Source organism: Drosophila obscura, unplaced genomic scaffold, assembly GCF_018151105.1.
Source record: "Drosophila obscura isolate BZ-5 IFL unplaced genomic scaffold, ASM1815110v1 contig_150, whole genome shotgun sequence".
Taxonomy (NCBI): domain Eukaryota; kingdom Metazoa; phylum Arthropoda; class Insecta; order Diptera; family Drosophilidae; genus Drosophila; species Drosophila obscura.
The window spans coordinates 4,455,173-4,477,875 of NW_024542736.1; the positions used below are offsets into that span (position 1 = coordinate 4,455,173).

Consider the following 22,703-nt stretch of genomic DNA (forward strand, 5'->3'; position numbering starts at 1 on the left):
CAACTGTCGCTAACGTTTTTAACCTGAGGTTAAATTTTCAATTTGCTTTTACGCTTTTTGTCGGCTCAGACATACTCGTACTACCAGACCTCACACAAACCTCAAAGCCCTGGAACCGAGAACCCAAACCAGGAGGCAGGACAAAACCAAGGCAATCCCAGAGCCAGACAACGCCAATGGCTTTCTGCCTTTCACATGTGTTCTGTGTTCTGGTTCGGTTGTGGCCCATCTTTGGCCCTGGCCCGTGTCTATGTCTATGGCAATGGCAATCGCCTACAGGTCTCCGCAGCAAATTACTCTCAAGCCGCCTCTTTGCATTGTTTTTCATCTTTCTTTTTTGTTGTACTTTGCACAGAGGCAGAGAAAATACTTATGCACGCAGGCACGTCGTAGTCCTGTCGGGAGCGTAGCGATTGTAGCCTTCTCTTGAATTTCCTTGGCTAAGACTGGAAATTAAATTAATTGTATTGAATTTTATTAGATTTAAGACCCGCACAGCGTAGGCACTCGTACATCTGCGGGGCAGGTGAACGATCATCAAGGACACACTTGAAGCAATTTTTGGCTCTACACAAATTGTACCAAATAAAGTCAAACATTTTCCTATGCTGCTCCCGCCACTGCCGCAATACATTTTCTGAGCTGAAGCCTGAGAGTTGGAGTGCTCTTATAATTCAATTTCTCGTAGCTTTTGTTGGGTTCTCCTTTTGCCCCCTGACAAAATTCTGTTTGTAGCAGCATATTTCATGCATTAATTTTTGTTTTCTGCTCAACTTTTGGCAATTAATTTAATCGCAGTGAGCAACGAGCACCGAGCACCGAACACCGAACACCGAGCACTGAGCAGTGTGCAGAAGGACACTGTCGAGAAACAATTACGGCCGAGGCAATAAAAAGAAATGAAATTCAATTAAAATTAGATTGTCAAATGCAGCAAAGAGGAGAGCAAAGGTCTCTTGTTTGCTCTTAAAGTCCTTCTCCAAGGCCTCAATATTTTCAATGAAAATGTAACAATAGAGGCAGAAATTTTCCACAGAGAAGCCCTAGAAGAACATTGACGTGGCATACTTTTGGGGCGCAAAGGCTTCCGCTTCCGGCAGTAGGATGGAATGTTGTGCCCCATGCGTGTGGGGAGAACCTTGACACAGAAAAGGGGCGCACACATGCAAATGTGTATAAGGAGTTCTCTCATAATTCATCTAATTACAGTTTCAGGGAGAAATAAAATATAAATATCCGCAGACAGCAGCACGCCTCAGGCGGTGGCTCCTTGGATGAGAATGAGAATGAGGATGATGATGATGGAGGCATGGAGGGATGGTAGGGGGCTGTCGAGACTCGCCAAATTTCAGCAAATGACACGAAGTCACGTGTTAGACTTGGCGACTTTGCCGCTTGTTAACTTGTTAGACCTCCCCACCCGTCGGCTAATGGCTAAAACGAATTCCCTGTTTGTTACTCGCGCGACATTCAAGTCTCGGCCAAGATTTAATGAAAGCCATGTAGGGAGAGAACGAGAAGAGTACGAGAGGAGTATGAGAGTGCGCCGGATATGTGCAGTGGACGGCCAATACAAAAGTCACTAAATCTCTAATAGGAAAACCAATTACGGCCATTACCACATATGGCAATTACAAAGGACCTTTTCCTGTCTGCACGCGCTCGAACAGCAAAGTCTCATTAGTTGGCCACAAAAGTGGGAGTGATGGCAGGCAGTGGAGCAGCTTTAGCGCCACTTACCGCAGATGTCGAAGGATGTCGGGAGGATGTGGCTCATGGCATGGAATGGCATGGGATGTAGAGGAATGCGCTCTTGATGGCCACGGATGGCGCTGGCAATGTTAATGACTCTAAAGATGATGGCGAAAGATGACGAGCGCTTTTGCACAGTTGCCGCCGCTGCGCTGCCCCCAGCTACCCGTCCGGACACCGGACGAACTGTTGCTAATGCAATAAACCGAACATTTTCACGTGCCACATACATTATTCCCAGTTCAATCAATTTGCCGGCACTGGCTGTTTGAAAAACCCAATCGAATTTTCGTTTCCAGCAGCGCAAATGCAACACAAATATTAAAAAATATATAGCCACATATATGTATAGCCGTATATTTGATATATTTTTATTAACCTCTCGCTCTATGGGTTCAAGCTCTTTACGGACAGAATTTTGCACATTTTGCAACAATTTATAAAATAAATATGGTAAAACTGAAATGGAATTTATAGAACAAAAATGTATAGGCATAAATTACAATAACATCTGTCCTGCCGTGCCCCTGCTCTGCTTCTGCCCCTCTTCACACGCTCTCTCGCACTTTTCCATTCTCTTTGTGAGTGTTTTTCTTTTTCCACAGGAATTTTCATTTGGCGAATTGTTTGCTTTCGTGTCGTAAATTTACAGTAGTAAAACTTTGTAGTTCCGCTCGGGAATCCAGGATCCAAGGGGGATCCCGTATCCCGTGTCCCGGTATTCAGTCCGCTGTATCCCAGTGCCCAGGACATCGAACATGCCGCGCCATATGTGCGTGTTTGCAGGAGCAACATGAAAAATCAACACTCTGCCCCCCAGTCGTATACAAATTTCATGATATGCCATAGTTTATGCCCTGGCAGATGATCTATGAATTGGATTTTCTTTCTCTTGTTATTTTTTCTCCTATTTCGGCATGCAAAAATCCATTAACTAGGGGAGCACCTCCACCTCCACCGCCTTCGTCCCGCATTGCTCCTGTCCGCCCGACATTATCTCATTAGCATATTGCGTGGCGGGGGCATATTCCATGCAAATATCGATAAGGTTCGTTAAAAAGATTGAAATGTGCGATTTAAGGCGATTTACCCGATGGTGGCGAAAAGGCGCAAGGCAATTGAACGAGGACGAGGACGGGGACGAGTACGAGGACGGGGACGAGGACCAACAACAGGGCCTGACCTGGCATTTCTGTGAGTGGGTTTTAGGGGTTCTGTTGCCTGTTTTGACACTTGTCACCATTAAGTTAACAGCGCCAACATGGCTAGAAGGGTGGCAGGAACAGCAGGCAGGGTTGGCTGAGCCGCCAGCTGGAACTGGGATCGGGTGCTGGGTACAGGGATTGGTACACCGAGAAAAATAATCGTATACATATCTCGATGATATGTTGAGGAACTTATCAGCTTAAATTGTGGGTAAAGTTTCGTCTAGTTTTGTCTGAACTTTAAACGTTCATCATGGGATGGTCTGTCGGAGATGGATTTATTTTCTCTGTTATATTCGAATGTTCAAATCCAATAATGATTTATTTTATTGCTGAATGCAATTGCAAAACACTTTATTGTGCATAATTTGCATTAAATTAATTTCCTTTGATATTTAAAATGAAAATGGTTGTAATTTTTTCAGAGTGTAGTAGAAGTGGGACAGGGTCTGGGAACTGGGAACTGGGGACTGGTTCTGTGTTGTGTATTCTGGGGACTGGCTTTAAATTCCGCCAAGCCGTTTGACATGGCAGGCAACTTGTCGTTTCGTCGTTCGTTCGCTGTTCGTTGTTCGTTGCATGGCATTTTATGCTTTTTAAGTCAGTTTAAGATTTTTGTAGCCCCTGCTCACTGACTGTCAATGACAACTAGGGGGAGGCAGAGGCGGAGGCAGTGGCAAAGGCTGAGAGCCTTGAGGCACATGTCCCCCGCCTGCCACCCCCGCTTGCTGCTTACGCTTTTCCATTTCTGTTAGTCATTTGGCGTTTACTCGTCGCGGATTACGTTTTTATCCTTGTTGCCTGAAACACTTTCGCAGCCAATTTTATTATACGTTTCGCTGGCTTTTCCCCGGGCTCAGTTCTGTTCTCTTCTGTTCTGAGCTGAGCTGCCTTTGTGTGGCATGTACTGCTGGGTGCTGCTGCTGCTGTGTTGCTGCTGCTGCTGCTGTTGCTGCTCTGCCTTTGACGCTCTGCTGTTGCCAGCTTCGTGCATTTTTATGCCGCATATAAATAAATCTGTTAGTTGTGCATGTTTACGACTTTTAAAACCGACTCTGGGGAGCCCGTAACGCAGCCAGAGTCAGGGCTCGCTGTCAACTTGTTCATAAGCGTCACTTTTATGCACACTTCACTGTGTAAACAGCGTAAAATTTTGTTGCGAGAGCTTTGCAAAATTTATAAAAAGAAAAGCAGGGCACCGCCGCGACAGCAGCAGTGTGAGCCCTCGATTTATGCTAATCTCAATGGAAAATTGATGCGAAGCGTGTTGCGACTTATTGGTAGTTCTCCATCGAGGTCAAAGACTGGGCCGAAAGACCAATTGGTTGCCCATTCGGTATTAAGCACCCACGACAGAATGCGGAGGAGTCTACTACTGACTGATGGGCCTTGTCTGACCGGTCCGTAGTCCGGGATCCGGTGTCCGGGTGTGGATTTAATGCCATTGCACTTGAGCCTCAGTGCGTAATTTTATGAGCCCGTTTTTGCCGGGTTTTATTGGCCCAGCGCCCCCGACAATAAACTGTTTATGTTTATTATTTGCTGATGACCTACGTGCAACAGAGCGTTACCCACGTTGGAGTCGACTCCTGGCTAGTGCCGGCACCAAATGAATCACTTACGGCCACTCGGACCCACACAAAAAACAAACTCTTGCCTTGCCTGAAGTCCTGTGCTCCTTTGGAGCATCTGAGAATGTTTTCGAGTTGTTAAAGGAGGCCGTGGGCAGACTGCGTAAATTACAAATTAGCAATCACACTAAAACCGGTGCAATAAATTCAGCCAGGAAGAGCTTAAAGCGAGAACCCCGCCTCTGCCGGGGGGAAAACTTTTCATATTCAAAGCGTCAACTCATTAAACGGCTTTCAGGATCCTGAAACTACGCTCCGCTCAACTCGAACTCGAATCAAATGAAGCACGAAAAACAAATCAAAGTTTCGCCCCTAGAAATGCCACCACCCCCCACTCACACACGTACCCAGATATACAGAGATTCGGATACAGAGATCCCCAGATACAGATACATTTACACCCATGTACGAGAGACGAGAGCCAAGTGCAAATCGGATGCGTGTGTGTGTGTGTGTGCGTTGGGCAATTTGAGAGCGGAAATCAAAAATTGACCTTAAACCCTCAGCGAGAGACCGAGAACGAGAATGAGAATGAGCATGAGACTCCATGAAACAAGAGGAGCGGGTGCCACCCGCCACAACGAGAGCCGTAACCAGAACCAGAAATGGAACAGTGGCTGGGGAAGGAGCTGGGGAAGGGGCAGAAGCCGTAGTCGAATCAAACGCGTCTGGGCCATTAAATCGACACCTTCCATCCGATGGCAGCGAGGCCCAAGCCAAATGAAGTATAAAAGTAGCAAAATAATAAAAATTTATTGAGAAATAAAAAACAATTTAATTTATTAGTATTTAGTGTAAAAGGAAATAATCGAAGTTATAAATTTTTTATGCCAGGCCAAGCGATTCTGCCTCGGTGCCGCTGCTACTCGGCTACTTTATATGCCAAGTGCTTAGAGTCTGGGTTGATCCATATCCACCCTCTCTGCCCACCCCCACACTCTGCCAGTTCCAGCTCCATTGAATACTCTACCACCACCCACTGCTGTCTGTGTGTGTGTGTGTGTGTGTGTGTGTGTGTGTGTGTGTGTGTGTGTGTGTGTGGTGGGGCGACACGATGTAGGGCAGTTAAAAGGCAAAGAGAAAACAAATGAATTGGAATTGGAATAGGTTCGGTTCGGTTTGGTTTGGTTCGGGAGTCAGTGCCAAAAATAAAGCGGAAATGCTGCCGGATATATATGAACGGAATGTACAAATGTATCCATGTGTGCCTGTGTGGGTGTATCTATGTATGTATGTGTACACGTGTGTGAAGGAGGCACACGTACACGTCCATTTGTGTGAGTTAGTGTTTTGGAAATGCCCGTCTCGGATGTTGAGTTCCAACTCTTATCAAGTGTGTAGATCTTACTTATGACTTAAGCGTTCCACCCGGACTCCGAACTACGGACCCCCGACCCCAGACCCAGCACCATGATGTGGGGTGGCGAGTGGGTGGGACAAATCGTTTGGTTTTTGGTTTTAGGTTTTTGGAAGGCCTCTTAAGAGAGGAAAGTCCAAATTTGTTGGCTGTCTGTCGTTTTGGTGGTGGCCGGGTAATTTAATTTATCGTTTTCTCTGTTAAATGATGCTCAAGAGTATAATTCGGCAGAGAGCGTAGCAGGCGGCTAATGCGAGCACAAATTGCCAAGACAGCCAGCGATACTGTACTGGTGTATCATCGATGCCTTCGATGCGTGGAAAAGCGGTTTTCCTCTACACACGAAAAGCTTTGGAGCATCCGCGGCAGCCTTAACTGCAGCATAAGCTTCAGCATCCTCTCCAACATCCACATCCACATCCGCACTTAGTGGTTGCCGTTGCCGTAGCTGTTGCCGTTGCCATTGCCAGCAAGTGGTTCGCTTTTTTCTCTCTGATGTTTCGCTGCACTTCGAGCGCGTCAAGTGTGGCGCTTTAGACACACAAACAAACACGCGGCGGTATGCTAATGTTGTGCTACCCAAAAACTCCAAGAACCGCAAGCGAAGAGAGCGTGAAACATTTTAATTTTAGCCCAGTTTCTAGCCACAAACACAAAAGCACGGCAGCGGCAACGGCAACGGCGCAACGGCAGCAGCAACGGCAGCAGCAACAGCAGACTGCGGCAACTGCAGAATATGTGCCAATAAAAAGTTTGGCAAACAAAGTTGGCGTCACACAAAAGTGTAACACAGCTGCAGCTGCAGCTGCAACAACAACAACAACAGAAACAGCAGGGCCGAAAATTAGTGGCATCAGAGTGGAACCATCCCGCTCTCTCTCTCTCTTTCAAGTGCATCGCCTTGGAGTCTGTCTAAAAAGTAAAGTTAATTAACCCTAATTTGTGTGTGGTGCGTGGCCAAGAGAGTGCAGTGTAACATGGCTGAAAGCTGGCTTTAAGCCTGCTCTCTTGAAATTCAGAATTCACCTGTCACGGACACAGATGAAGATACACAGACATTGCCACAGGGGCAACAGACACAGCCACAGAAGAGCCAGTTGGCAGGGCCACAGGGCAAGGGCAGAAGAGCCGGTGGCATGGCGCGGAACAGCACAGCATAAACGTTGTATAATTTATGCATTTTATGTAGACCGCAGAAAAAGAAATGTTGCATGCCCTCTACAACTACACACACAGAGCTGAGCTGTGCTGCAGCTTCACATCCTCCTCCTGTGTGCCAGACACTAAGATACGTGTATTATGTATGTGCCGGGGTGCAGTCCTTTTTTTTCAATGCTCTCGCTGACTCGCTGACTCGGCGAGTGGCACAGGGCTTTCCTTTGCTCTATTTTAGTTTTTTTTTTTTTGGGTGGAATCTGTGCAAGACTCTCCGAAAATTGTGCAGGCAAAAACTTAAAGAGTGGAAAATGTTGTCAGGAGAAGACAGCTGGCTAAAACGGGCAAACGGGAAACCCGAACTAATCCGCAATTGTATCCCACGAGGGAAATTCACTTCAGCCTGGTGGCCATGGGCATGCCTAAGTGGAGGTGAAAATGGGCGTGGAGCTGTTCCATAAATATGGAAACACTTTTATCCTGTGCAAAATGCAATTTTATTAAAGATAAACTATAGTCAGGAGATCTCCGCCCTGTCGGAGATTTCAGCTGCAGTCTAAATATTTAACACACATTTTCCCTGTCAAATCCTCTCTCGATTTCCAGTTCCCTGAAGTGCTGGCCAATTAGCCAACATCATGATGGGAGTCTTCCGTTTTGTTCCTGTTTTTTTGGCCCAAAGTCAATCCTCCTTTAAGGGGGATATTGATAAACATAACACTTGTCTTTTCGGACCATTAAAATGGTAATATTTCCCGCAGTAAGTCTGGCCCACTTTTAATGGAAGAAGGAGGAGGCCTGCCTCCATTGGTTTTTATGCGGACATGCTCTCGCATTTTAATTAAGAAATTAAATTACATACAAACTGATGCGTAACAGATTCCTCGTTACTAATTAAAATTCAATTTCTTGCCATTAAAATGAGCAGCAAAAGCATCAGCGTCGGAAGCGGCAGCGGTGGCGGCAGTGGCAGTGGCAGCAACAGCTCCAATTACAAGCCAAGCCCTTCGCATATCGAGGCGTGGCAGCACGACACTGCCACATGCTACAGACCCTACCCCTGTCAACGCCCTTCGCCCACCGCCCCCGCCACTGCCATGGCCATTGCCACCACCCTCTCTTGGCAAATTAAGCACGCAAAATTAATACGCAATAAAAAAGCAATAATAAAAGCCGAGCAGCGGTACGTACCCGAATCGAGTCGGAAAAACAATTTGTTGTTGTCTCTCTCCCTCATCCCCTTTCTTGGGTGGTGGGGGGTGGAAAATTGTATAATTTCTTAATGAGAGGCGGCCAAAAGTTTCAGCTTGAAAATTTTCCAATTAACATTTTATATTAAAACCGACAACTGATTGATTCGCTTAAAGCCTGAGCGGCAAGCACTCCACGCTGACGCTGTTGCAACAAAGCGATGCGGTTGCCCCAGGAGCGGCTAAACGGGGTACTAGAAGCAGCCCCCAAAGCCACTCCCCACTCCCATTAAAAACCCCTGAAGTTCCTGCGCTCCATCCTCCACAATGGCAACCGCCAGCCGGGAGAACAAACAAAAGCTGAAAAATACTTGAAGCAACTATGCCAGAGAGTTCCCGGAATGGGGGTGGGTCTATGGAAGGAGAAGCAGAAGGTACATGGGATCCAGAGAATTTCCCTGTCCCGTTCCGAACAGTTGAGGAAAATTGTTTGCTATTTGCCAGACTAAACGGCACAACAAAGCCATGGCCAGGCCAGGAGAACGGCCAGAGGCTCAATGGTGTGTAGGGTGGGGCCAGGCGGGTGCATGGGGGTGTGCAAAATGCAAAAGGGGGTAACAAATTACTTAAGAAAACTGTTGTTGCCTTATTGGATTAAGTACACAGCGGAGAACGAAGAGCAGTTTTGCCCAGATCTTTCAGCGCACAATTACCAGCGGCTCTTTTATAATTTCTTCGCAACTCTTAAAGTTTAAGGAATTTGCGGGGTGGGGCGGGCAGGCAGGCAGGCAGGCGGGCAGGCAGGCGGGCAGGCAGGCGCTGAAATGTTTGTCCATCTGCCAAATGCCAGACTTTATCCTGTGATTCTCAATAATATGGGATTGGCCCTATCCCCATCCCTATCCCTGTTCCTATCCCCTCCTCAACCATATGCCACGCTCTGAGCATGTTTTTTGCGCGTATCGCCCGAAAACCTTGTATTTACCCTGGAGGCCCGTTTGCTGTATTGTTATACAATTTTGTTGAAATTTATTTACAGAGTTTTGTACCACACAGAATAAACATCGAAGTTGGCACAGTCCATGAATGGCGGAGAGGGGGATTCAGGGGGACTGTAGCTGTAGCCGTAGCTGTAGAGGACGGACCAACCGCAAAAACAAAATCAAAAACCAAAGACCAATATCGAAGCCAAAACTCTGCGGCACTGGGGCCAAGTTATGGCTTAAATTTCTATCCCAGCTCGGAGCACGGATAGCGAAATCGTGTTCTGCATGCCAACAGAGCAACATTCAGGGGGGGCCAACATACAGGGGGCACCATTCGGGGGCAAGTTGGGTCAGTCGGGGCATCGGAATCTCCTTCTATTGCTGCTTCTATTTTGCTGGGGACCGGCGACCGGGGACCGGGCACGGGGCCACACAAAACACAAACAAGATAATAAGTTCATAAGTATTATTTGCAATATAATCTCTCTTCCGATTTGATTTAAAATTCTCTCAAGTCTGTGTCAAAGTTTCTGTGACTGCTGGCAGTCGCTGCTTGGCCAGACAACGGCTGGGGGAGGGTGTGCATGCCTTGAGCCAGGGGATAAGGCTGGAGCTACCCTTAGTTAATTGGTCAGTTTCTGTGGCAAGCTGCATTCAAAACTTGAAGATGGCTGAAGGAGCTTACGCCTCCAGTGGCGGCTTATCTGCAGAGTCCCTGGATTAGGGGCTGATTAAACTACCAATCCTACCAAGCCGCCATAAACAATGATTCGTTCTGTGAAATATGATGGGCGATGGGCCCGGGCACGTGCACGTGCTGCCCTTCATCATTACAAAATCTGGCTGGAGACTGCGCTGAAATTTGTCAAGCAGCAGCAGCCGCTTTGCCTTCGGCTAATTAATCAGGCCAACGCCAAGTCAGAAGTAAACAGCCATCGCCTCAGCTACAGCACAGCCACCTAACAGCATTTAGCTAAAGCATACTTTGGCTAACACTTGGCAAAACTTGGTCCTACAGTCTCTTGTAGCTTTTAGATCCCAAGCCCCACTGAGCAGCGAGCAGAGAACAGGGAGCAGGGCCACAACTTTCGTTGCTCCATCTTCTAACTGCAATTTATGAGTGCAGCGGGCCACTGGGCGAAATTTGTTTACAACTTAGGCGTTAATTGACACTGCCACAGAGGCAACAGTGGGCGGGAATAAAGCAGGCAGCAGCAACAGAGGTAATTCCAGAGGAAAGAGCTCCACTTCCCATGGCATTCACAAGGCCAAAACCCAACTGGGTTTCACAATCGGATGACCATGGCCCAAAACAATGCCCCAAAAAAGCTTGGCAATATTTATGCAGCCTTATTGTGTAGCCATGCAAAAGGCGAACTGCAATCCTGTGAAGGTGGAAAAGTTTTCAAATAAAATGTAACACCTCAACCAGAAGGAATGTGTCTGTGTGAGTTTTCAACTTTTTAAATGCATAGCTCAGGGGGAGCAGAGCGTAATACCTCTCTTTTGAGGTCGACAACTTTTCTGGTAAGTTAATGAGGCAGGAGCCTGAGGTGCTGGGCAGACTGGTCAGACTGTGCCAGTGGAATCACACCAGATTGTTGTGCAATTAGCTAAAGTGTGCACCAGAACCCCCAACTAAATCCATGTGTTTACCCCTAAAAGGGAAGAGTATTAAGTGCAAGGGTACGGAAGGGGAAGGAGTAAAGCCGAGAGGCATAGTAAATCAATGTCCTCGGTAATCCTCGCATAAGGCACTTTATCAATCAATGCAGAAAGGATTTAGTATGAGTTTTTTTTTTTCGTTTGTCATCGCTTCGTTAATGCATGACGGGAGGGGGTGGGTGGCACAACAACAAAATGCAAAGAGACTGCCAGGGAGAGGGAGAGAGTGTGACAAAGCCTCACAGAGATAGGCACACAAGCGAAGCCAGACAGACAGACAGCGAGAGAGAGAGAGAGAGAGAGACACGCAACATGAGTCGTGGAAAAAGTAATAAGCAATAAGCGGTAAAACAAAGTAAGACCAAATAACACAGTAAATCAGAGGATAATGCCACACACTCTTCCACACACAGATACAAAAAACCTATCGAATGCGCACACACACACACACACACACACACACACACACACTCTACACTCTGTGTCTCTCAGGCACTTGTGAGGCATTGAAGCAATCAAATTAAATCCCAATCGCACACTTAGGCGCAAAGACAGGGTCTCTCGGTCGCCCCACGACGACCAAACGACGATAAAGCGTTATGGTTCATTAGGCCCACGGATTGGCAAGCGATTGGGTTAGGTGAGGACAGGAGGACTGCGACAATAGCAGCATATATCATTTCATGGCAGTCACACTCCTGTCACAGTCCCCAGATCACACGGAACGGGATTACGATGAGCTCCTACGCCAGGCAGCAGCAGCAGCAGCAGCATCAGCCACCCCTCACGACTCGTACGTACATAATATATATTTGTATGTTTGTAAGGGGTCCTGCGTTTCAGGGGTTGCAATGTGTGTGTGGCTGCACTTAATGTCAATATCATCAAGTGTCCTGCCATATGGGCAGAGGTGAACCCAACGCAACCCAAACCCAACGCAACCCTCCTCTGGCTGACACTTGAATGCAGCAGCAATTGTCACCCAGTTTTTGGACATGGGACATTCGGCAAATATTTACTGCTGCAAATTAGTAAACTAAACACGAGTTCGATCCAAACCGAACCGATCCTGGGACCCTTGGACCCTGGAAGCCTGCAGGCAGGACCGAAAGGGTAACCAAATAAATAAAACATGCGGCGTATTTGTCAAATCTGTTGCAATTGTGTCAGTTACCGCCCTGTGAGCAGGGTACATGTCCATGGCCACCCCCTGCACGAATCATTACCTTTGCCGACACTCGATCCGGAATGCTGGACACACACCAAGGAGCCCCCCCTCCACCGCCGAAAAACTGTTTGATTTATTTGACACTTTGTGCGTCTGTGGCCCGACACCTGGTCCTGGTCCTGGACCTGGTGCTGGACCTGGGACCTGGTGCCCGAAATTAATGCAATGAAATTTGCCAAACTTTTATGAACGAGTTAAGTCCTCGGCGCGCGAGTTGCTGCCACAGGAAAAGAATACAATATTAATGAGTTTCCAATGTTAATAAGCCCTGGCCCTGGCCCTGGCCAAAGACACCGGCGACCAAGCGACAGCTGCAGTCCGCTAGCGAAAATCCCTTTATAATTTCATTTTAGCCCCCGACTCGGGAAATAATTTAAAAACTTTGTTATATATTCTTAAAGTCATTTAAACGCAGAAGCGCGCAAGAAAGTTGGACGGATAGGACGATGGGACGACGGGAGGATGGGACGATGAGACGATGTGAAATTTTAGACGTTGTCGTTGATGAGCTGCTGATGAGGCGTGCTTCGGTTGCTAGGAACGGGAAAGGGAACGGGAACGAGTATTGGGTCTCCTTCCTGCTGGCAGGATTCGCCTCCATCTGTCAACCAAAGTCGAAGTCGGACTCTCGTCAGTTGTTCAGCTTCTGCCTCATCTTCAGGCTTCGCCTGCGAGGCCGAAAAACTTTGCGCTCGCCTTTTGTTTTCCACTTTTCTTTTTCTCTTTTATTTTGCCAGCCACCAGTCGCAGGCCAACTTTGCGAGGCATAAAGAAAAATGAAAAATAACTGAGGAAAATATAAAAAAATATAAAAGAGAAGAGAAGGGCAGAGAAAGGAAGATGAAGATGAAGCTCCTTAAAATGACAGCTTGCCGAAGGCTGAATGCCCTTCCCACTCATTAGAGCTGCGCTGCATTATTCTTCCATTAAAATGTGACAGAATTGATGGACTAGTCCTCGTGCTCCGGCTATAGAGAGGCATCTGAAAAAACAAACGAGTGGCAGGGGGCATGGGGCATGGGGCATAGCACACTTTTGTGATTTCTGGCTTTTTCATAAAGCCTCGCACACAAATTGTAATGATGAAAAAAGTATCTCCTGAATATGAAACGAAGCAGCTGGACAAATGTCGCGCTGGCTGGCCAAAACTCTGTCCGTAGTCGGAGTCCAGAGTCCAAAGGCCCATCGTCCTGGCCCATTGCCACTTTTGCGCCGGGGATAATAATAATAAAGTCGCTCCGCTTGGTGCGGTCGGACAACAGCTGTGACTCTGACTCCCACTTTAGGCCCTACCCCACGCTACCCTGTCCCAATCCCGGGGTACGCACCGCCCCGCAACGCTTTTTGTGTGTTGTGGCAGCGGCAACGGCAGCTGGCGTCGAACTTAAATTAGCTTGTACATACAATCCGCTTTTCACAGAGCTCTCTCGCTCTGGCCAAAGTTCTTATCCGTGAATTTATCTTTCATATGGCAGCAGCGTGGAAAACTTGGGCATCGAGTGCCGAGTGCCGAGTGTTTGCGGTGGGTGGCATTACTCTGCTCTGTATTCTGAATTTATTACCACCGACAACACCACCACCCCCCCGGCGTGGCCGCTGTGGCCAGAGAGGAGGGCTTTTGATATTGTCGCCAATATAAACATTTTATCATAAAGAGATTAGACGCCGATAAGACGCCCCGCATCGGAGAAGGCAAACAAAAACGGGAAGGACAGGACGAGCGTATGAGGGAAGGACTTTTGTGGTACTCAAATCAGGGATCCCGGATCTCGGGCTGGCAGCTCGTTGGGCTTTGATTTACGATTTCCTGATGCCCTGAGAGTACACCGGAACAATGCCAGGGAATTTCCCCATGCGGTGAAATTAATTTGAAGCATTTGCCAGGTGCCTGGACCGTCCGCACCGTCAGCTGCAGCTAAGTGCAGCAGCTACAAGTCTGCAAGCTCGCCCAACTGAATGCTTCCCAGCACACTTCAGAGGGCAGCCGTAAAATGGCCACATCCCATGGGCAACACCAGGACTCAAGAGTCTAGAGAGAGGCAGGACAGCCCGTCGTCCAGAGTCCAGAGAGAGGTTTGCAACCACGGACTGCAGGCTCGAGAAAGGGAACAACATCAGATCCACAGAGCTGTGGGGGCGGAATGGCAGCACACCAGAGACTCGGAGCCAGGGAATGGGGGCAATCTGTTTGCCCCACAGGCTCCAGAGGCAGGAGTGTGGCGGCCATCCTGAAGTGGGTGAGTGGCCTCTGAGCTGCACTCAATGTCAGTTAAATCCCGTCGCTGCATTACGACAACTTTTCTACCCGCTGCTGCCGCTACTGCTGCTGCTGCTCCTGCTCCTCGACAAATGTCTAAAGATAAAGCTGCAAAAATATTTTAACCTCCTTTGGCAACATGTCGGTTGTCGGAGGACATACATCCCCCACAGACCCATCTCCATGGCCACAAGTAGCGTAGCCCACCGTGCAGCACCTTGGCGTGGGCCAGGAGACAAGGCTGCTGTTGCATCTGCTTTTGTCACAGCATCCCAGCCCCAGTAGCCATGGTCGCAACTCCTAACAAAAAACCCGAGCTAAACATAGTTTTTGTGTGTGATTTTTTATATCCCCGGCATACTCTTTGCTGTACAAAGATACCTGTTCTGTGGATGCTTTGTTGCGCTTGATTATCTTTAAATTCCTCCACTACAAAATTATTCCCATCCGCAACTCAATGGAAACTCATTTCGACTCTCTGCAAGAGAATTCTCTATTATATATTTCCAAGTACTGGGTACCTTTTGGTCGAAATTTCATCTTTTACTTGTGATTTTTTGCATATTTCATATGCGGTTTAAGCGGGTCCATGAACAGGAGGCAGGCAAAACAATAGCAAGAAAAGGAGTGGAGTGGAGTGGAGTGGATGGGAATGGGGATGGAGATGGTAAACCACTGCCAAAGTGGAGTCCACTATCCAGAACCGAGTACAACTGCAATTCCATGTCAATTTGCTGGGAAAGCTACTTCTCGGGTTCCGAGGGATAGACAAAGGACTTGACAGAGCCAAAGCCAATGCGCTGCTAAATTAAAATTGCTCAGCCTTTGGCCTCGACATTAGGCGAGGGCCATATTGAAATGGCTTTCTGGTTTAAGCCAACAGCCGAGCAGTTCGTACGCCCAAATGAGAGGGCCGCTCTGAAATTCTAATGAAACTACCCGTTTGGGGAAGAACCAAGGACAGTGCAGTGCCACCAGACAGAGAGCTGGACAGGGAGTCACTTTATTTTATTAGAAACTTGTTTGCCGAGCATTTGCACACAAATTAAATATGGTTTGCTGTGCAGAGAGTGGTAGCCGACGCAGCTTCCATTCCATTTCCACTTCCATTGCCCATTCTCCTTCTCCATTCTCCTTCTCCATTCTCCTGGCATTCAGTTAAAATTCAATCAGCTCCAGTTAGCAGTTAGCAGTTAGCGGCAGTGCCAGTGGCAGTGCCAGTTGCCCGTTGCAAGTTCAACTTTGCAAACACGTTAATCGGAGGCAACACAATTTCTTCATTTGCCCCCACTGCCAGACAGAGCGAGAGTAATTAACTTTTTAATATAGCAGGGGAAACGATGTTGCCAAATCATTTCAAAGATGAACCAGACGCCGACGACAACGACGACTCGCATGTGGCAAGTACATGTGTTTGTTTCTATAGCAGCTGTTGCAAGGATAGACGAGACCTAATGCCTTGGTCAGACGTGGTGGCAACAAGTCTGCATAGTCTTCCTATGTGCCCCACCCCACCACTCTGATGTCTGCGTTTGAGTGCGATGCCATCTCTGGCCTTAAATGCAGCAATAAACTGGAATCGTTTCCATACAGAATGAAAGAAAGGGGCAGAGCCTTCATGCCCCTGCTCTGCGACTAATGTCAACTCTTGACATTCATGGCAATAAAATTTGACTCCACTTCCTTCCTCCGCATGGCCGCCTTTCTCACTTTCTCTTTGGTAGATTTGTGCGGCGGCCTGTGCTTTTATGTTTATGATTTAATTGTCAATAAAATAATCATTTGCAAGCCTTTTGCCACATGCAACCGCAGTACGTGCTAAAACAGAGTTCAAGCAAATTTTTACCGATAAATGAATTGTGGCATGAAGAGAGAGTGAGAGGGTAAGAAGCCACAGGCGGCATAATGTGAGGAGACGAGGCAGAATAAACCGAGTGAAACTGTTTGGGGGAGACAGAAGCCAGGCCCAGGATCAGGAACCAGAAACCAGGCCCAGATCAAGGACCACATCGTACAGCCCACAGCCCCTGACTGGCACTTAAGTTATTGACGAGATAAAGTTGAAGATTTTGTGTGCATTTTTGTGAAGTGTCAGACGAAGCCCATAATGATGGAGGAGATGCTGCGGCTGTTGGATGAGCTGGAGCTGGAGAAGGAACTGAAGCTGAAGCTGGAGCTGAAGCTGAAGCTGGAAGAGGAGATGTAGAACCGTAGCTGGAGGAAGAGCTGTTGCTGGAACTGGTAGCTGGTAGGCTGTAGGCTGTAGCTGAAGGAAAAGCTGTATCTGAAGGAAGAGCTGTATCTGTTGAAGGACGTGGAGCTGAAGCTGTATCCGGAGCTTCGTGGCGATGATGATGCCGTTGACGTTGATGTTGTCGACAGTTTTGATGCCTGTCCGGGTCCAGGGGAAACCACACGTAAAGAGATGAAGCAATATGTGCTCCAGGATGAAAGCTTTAAGTGTTTCTCTCTCTCTCTCTCTTTCTCTCTCTCCCACTCTTTTTCTCTGTGTTTTGTGTGTGTGTGTGTGTAATTGTGTATGTGGTGGCAGGTCTAGTTTGTTTGCTCAAATGCTGCTCCTTTGCTCATGACACCAGAAGCAGGACACACAGTGGCAGCGGCAGTGGCAACAGCAGAAACCAACACACAAAAAAAAAGCGAGAAAAAAAAGCGAACGAAACCAATAAAAAGCCGAGTGAAACGAAACGGAGGCGGAAAAGAAAACATTGTGGCCAGGCAACAATGGCAGTGCCACAAACACACACAGGCACACACACACATACAACACCTACACCTACACACAGAGGAACACATGTATAGACATCGATTTTCACTTGAGTTTGGCGAGCAAATTCTCTGGAGTCGCACAAACAAATGCGCGTAAATTTTGCTTAGCGCGCGATTCAAGTGCAAATACTTGACACTGCCACAACCAAAGTGCGGGGATAAGCGGTACACAGAGAGACAGCGTGTGACAGAGAGAGAGAGAGAGAGAGAGAGAGAGAAAGGGGAGAGCAACCAGTGGGTTGATGGATGTTATAGCCTTCCTTTCGATAACCAATACCAACTCCCCCAACTCAAGAGCCTCTCCACTCCAATCGTTGCCGTCACACGTCAATATCCTTTTTGCGGCTGCTTTTCGATTCGTTTTTGTTTCGGTTGCCACCCCTTTTGCCTTAGTTTATGCCCCCTGGCGTTTCGGCCTCGTTTAACCCAGGAACTTTTGCACTGCCACACCTGATGGCCAATGTCTGATTTATTTGCATTTCGGCTGTGGTTCATGCAGTTAATAAATTTCACTTACTTATATATACATATACGAGTATATAAATAAATGGGGGAAAGTGTTATCAGAGTACACATATATGTAAGTTTTTGGGGAAAATGTGTTATCTGAGTGGGAAAAGTTTTCTGCACAAATATCAAAAGTTTTTCCGGAGTTAAAGTTTTTGCGGAGGCAACCTCTCTACCTATGTCAAATTGATTAGTTGAGTTGGACAGATGAATCTTAATCCAGAAACCCCAGTAAACCCCATTCAGGAATAGACCCCAGGGGCCAGGCCATGTAGATACATAATTTGATTGTGTGATTTATGTCACAATATATCTCTATGTTCCGCATTAATGAAGATGGAGATTAGTCACCAATACGAGCTCTATACAAGCGATCATTCAGCAAGCGTTTGGCACTTCATTAATTGTGGGGAAAAATGCAGGAAAAGTCAAGGAAAAATACGAAAAGGGAGAGGAAGAGACGCAGCGAATTGACAACCACAAATGCAAATATTTGAAACGGCGAAGAGGACTCCACGCCAAAGCGCAGGAGTGGAACGACAGTTAACTGGAGTACAAACCAAACTAATTGTTACTGACACTCGCAGTAACTGCTCCGACAGTCCGCTGGCGCTGCTGCAGGAGCTGTAGTTGGGTGCCACCCAATGGAGCAGACAAACGCCCTGCAGCAGTTTTAAAACAAGGAAAAAAAGGTATATCCAAGTGTTTCAACTAGCAGCAGAAAGGAAGAGTATCTGCAAAAAATTTGGATTTTGCTTAAGAAAATATTGTATAAGATCCAGAGACCTTCATAAAGTCAGAATACTCTGTACTCCTGTAAGGGTATTAGAAAACAGCAGCAACAGAGTGGGGCAGAAGAACTTTGAGCATAAAAGGATGCACGGGAGTTGCAAGTGGCAGGAATGAGGGCGGGAGTGGCAAGCTGCGCTCCACGAACAAGACAAAGTAAAGTTATTTGCGGTTCATTATTCACTTTTGGATTTTATTTCCTTGCGGTGAGGCACGATCGAAGACAGTGATGGACAGCAGATTGAAGTCCGTTCGAGACACGTTCATCTGCCGTCCCGAAACCACGTTTGCCAGCAAACTGCATGCAAAATGACCCGACAATGGGTGCTAGGAGGAGGAGCAGGAGCAGGAGGAGCAGGAGCAGGAGGAGGAGAGAAGCGTTGCTAGGTGATGGTGCTGGTGGGACTGACTGTCTGGCGTTAGGACGACGTTTAAATTGGGAACTTTTGCTTGGCTGCATCCAAAGCAGCGTTTGAGGAGCGCATTTTTGCTCTTTGCTTATTCATCTTGCAAGTTGAAAAATAAATTAATAATGCGTTCTTGCCACCGAACGGCAGCTGCAACCGCACAACGGAACGACAGAGATGGAGCATCCCCAAGGAGCAAAAAGAGAGAAAGGAGGGAGGGGACAGTGTCAGGCAGGGACTTGGAATATTTCGTGCAGAGCTTTTTTGCGCGCACTTTCTATATCTATCAGATATATATATATGTATGTACATACATACATACATACGTACGTACATATCTGTCTGTGTTGGGAGTGACCCTCTTTGGGTCCGTGACCATTTCCATCTCCATCTGCTTCCGCGTCTGCTTCTGCTTTTGCTTTTTTGCTTCAACTTTTGCTGTGTGTCTCCCCTTCTTTTGCTGACACCCTTGGCCCTAAAATTTAATTGCATCTTTTTCAACAATTCTAGCACGAAATGAAAATTCATGCAAACGTTGGCAGATAAAAACGGAGGCGCCCTATCCTTCGGAAGTGTACAAAGGGCCAGCGGACGAGAGGACGAGACAGAGAGAGAGAGAGAGAGAGCCAGAATGGCCAGAGGAATTTAAGCTTTCAGTTTAGTTCAGTCAAGATATGAATACTAATAGCCACTGGAATGTTTGAGTAGCCAAAGGACATTGCACTGCCACACTCAGTGGCAGAACCCCGAACTCGAACAGATCCCAAGACGCTTCATCGTCGGTTCCCCACTGGCCAGCTACTGTCCCCCCCCCACCACACCACTCCTCTGAGGCTCTGCCTCTGACTCTGGCAATGTCATTACTCTTATTTGATTCCGCGGACATTCGCATAAATGTCAGATTGAGTTTTATGCACAGGCAAAAGTTGAGTCCTTGAAAATGCACCAAGCGTCAGCGCATTTAAATGCAAAAGCCCGTGAATGTTGCAGGGAGGTTGGGGGGAGCCGAGATTCGAGGTTCGAGCTTCGAGATTCGTGGGGACGTGTTCTTGCCACACAAAAACGAAGCGAAGAAAAGCAATTAGCGAAATTAATTGCTCAAGTTTCGCTTTGAAATATTCATCCGTGAGATTAATTCGCCAGCCGACAAAGCTCCGTCATCGAGCTGGGGATCCCACTCGCTCTTCTCACTGCTCTCTCCCTACCACCCGCTGTGGCACCAATTGTGGGATTGTCAATTGAATGGCATTGCGGTTGGTACTTGGACTGGGACTGGAATCTCACTTGGACTTGCTGATTGACTTGGCTCTGTTGCACGCGATTGAATTTGCAATTGCTTGGAGGATGGGGCACAGATATCATTCTCCTTTTTTTTTTTTTTTTGGGCTTGACTTACCGCTCTCCAAGTTCTGCAGTTGCAACAAAGCGATGGCTGCAACGGCCAGGAGCAGTGTGTGGGCCAGGATCCTCTGGTGGATATGGTGTCTTTGTTGGCTAATTGTTCGCGTTATCCCCGCCATTTTGTTGCTGCTTTTGTTGGAATGGAATGTATTGGGAATGGTGCCTCCTTGGTTGCTGCTGCTGCTACTGCTGCTGCTTCTCTTGTTGCTGCCACAAGGCTTAGTCAGGTGCATTGAATTAATTATTTCATTGCTGCACACGATTTTGCACGGCCGCAGATTGTGCTGCAAGAATGGACTCCTGCTTGGCCACCTGGCCCGCTGCTGCCTTACGTTTTGTTGCTACTGTGTGGCTGCTACCGACTACTTTTCCTTCTTCTTGCTGCTGCAACAACTTATTCTTGTTCTTCTGGCCAACTTCTTCGACTGCAGCACTTACGGAATTTTAATTATTCAAAATAGGTTTATAGCACAGCAGCAGGACCTGGTCGTTGGTCCTTGGTCCTTGGTCCTGGTATCCCGTGTTCGGTTACGGGTGCTACGTGGGGTTTACGGAGGGGGGGGCGGGGACCTTCTCCGATTTAATTGCTTGTTTTGCTGCAATGCATTTTCCTGGGGCGTTGCAAATTTATAGCTGCAAAATACAAGGAAAACGATATGCGTTAGTTTTCTACATGACCGCAACGAGAGAGAGGGAGATAGAGAGAGAGTGTCCTGTGTGGTGTGCTTTGTGTGTGTGTGTGTATCTGTGTGTAATGCAGCAGCTAAGCCGCCATGCCCAAATACATAATTCCTATGCAAATAAGCGTGGCCCAGCACTGAAATTTATGTGCGCACAGCGTTTTGCATATCTGCACACAGAAAATACACCCAAAAAGGAAAAACAGGGAGATATAAACACACATACGTAAACATATAGCCATTTATATATATACATACATATGTATATCCAGATACATATATACAGATTCTTCTCTTCGGCGTTTTTTCACAGGCAAATAAAACTCAAGCAGAGCGTAAAAAAATATAAACGACTGCCAGGGAGGCATGGAAAAACTGGTCACAAAAAAACGAGAAACGAAGTGCCAGGACGCAGGACAAGCTGCCAAATTAACAGAAATTTGGATGGTAGCCCGAACTTTTAGTTGGGATTCCCAGGATAGTGCATATTCCCCTGTTCCCCTATTACCCCATCGTGAATCCCAGTGACATCAAGCCAACTGAAATAATCCCGCAAAATATTGTGTGCGCATTTTGGATTTGTTGGCTTTGATTTGGCGTGGTTTTTGCCGCTATTTTCTCCGCCATTTTTTATTGCAATTTCTCTATTTAACATGTTTTGGCAGTGCCACAGCGCCGCATCCATGGGCATCCGCAAAATGGGGCACATGGCCCACAATGAGAGGCCCCATTGGCTGGCACTGGCGCTGCCAATACGGCGACCATAAACAATTCTATTAAAATAAATGTAGCATATTTATAAGGAACCGCAACGCACCGCACCGCACCGCACCGACTGTCTCCGCGAACAAAGTGAAAGCCACAGCAAAAGCAGACTTAAATGCCACATAAATCGACTCCAATTTGTATTCCTTTAAGATATAGGTAAGGAATGGCCAGAAAAAAGGAAAGACGATGATAAAGTCTGGGCGCTGAGCGAAGCAACAAATTCTGATGTAAGGAAACAAAAAAAAAGAGGAGGAAGTTGATGAAGAGAGCGTTCTGTCAGAGCTATGAGCCAGGAAAAAACGTAGAGAATATGATTGATTTTGTGTATTCGGGATGGAGTCTGAATTGTGGGAGGGGGTGGGAAAGTGGGGAGAGGTTGACCGCTTGGCCATCAGGATAAGGCAGGAAATACGCAAAAATACACAAGGATATTACTTACGCATAGGAATAAGCGAATAAACGAATTTTATGCGCAGGCCTCCAGTCGGCAGACTAAGAAAACCCCAAATGAAAATCGAACACCAAGCCACACAAACAACAACAACCCGGAAAGTAATGATGATTTTTCAGAATCGAAGTTATGGACACCCTGGAGAAAACATTTCGTTGAGACATTATCGATAGTTTATGTGACTTTATTAGGGTTTTGCTATAGTGACAATATCTTGATGCATGAGTGGTATGAAAGATGCGTATTATGTGTATAAAATAAATATAAAATTTTACCTTGTAAAGTTCTCTTGGATTATCTTTAAAAACAGATACAAAATATTTTATTTTTTACTTTAATGCCCCATTACCCTTCCTCCAATAATTTAAAATAATATGTTCAAAATCAACATACCCTCGTCAAGGGTATCAAAACCACACAAACACCAATACACACAGGCACACAAGCAGCACAGGAAAGGCACTGAAAGAGGTTGAGGAGAGAGGAG

At 46.9% G+C, this 22,703-nt stretch overlaps 1 protein-coding gene across 2 annotated transcripts in view; it reads right to left on the reverse strand.

Moving 5' to 3' along the window:
* Nucleotides 1–22,703, reverse strand: part of LOC111068891 (opioid-binding protein/cell adhesion molecule) — a 137,296-nt gene that overhangs the window by 47,300 nt on the left and 67,293 nt on the right. For both annotated transcript variants that reach the window (XM_022358674.2, XM_022358666.2), the window contains exon 3: nt 20,313–20,950. In XM_022358674.2, coding sequence (XP_022214366.1) covers nt 20,313–20,550 — 238 coding nt within the window. In that variant the 5' untranslated portion in view covers nt 20,551–20,950. The remainder of the gene's footprint in view (nt 1–20,312; nt 20,951–22,703) is intronic.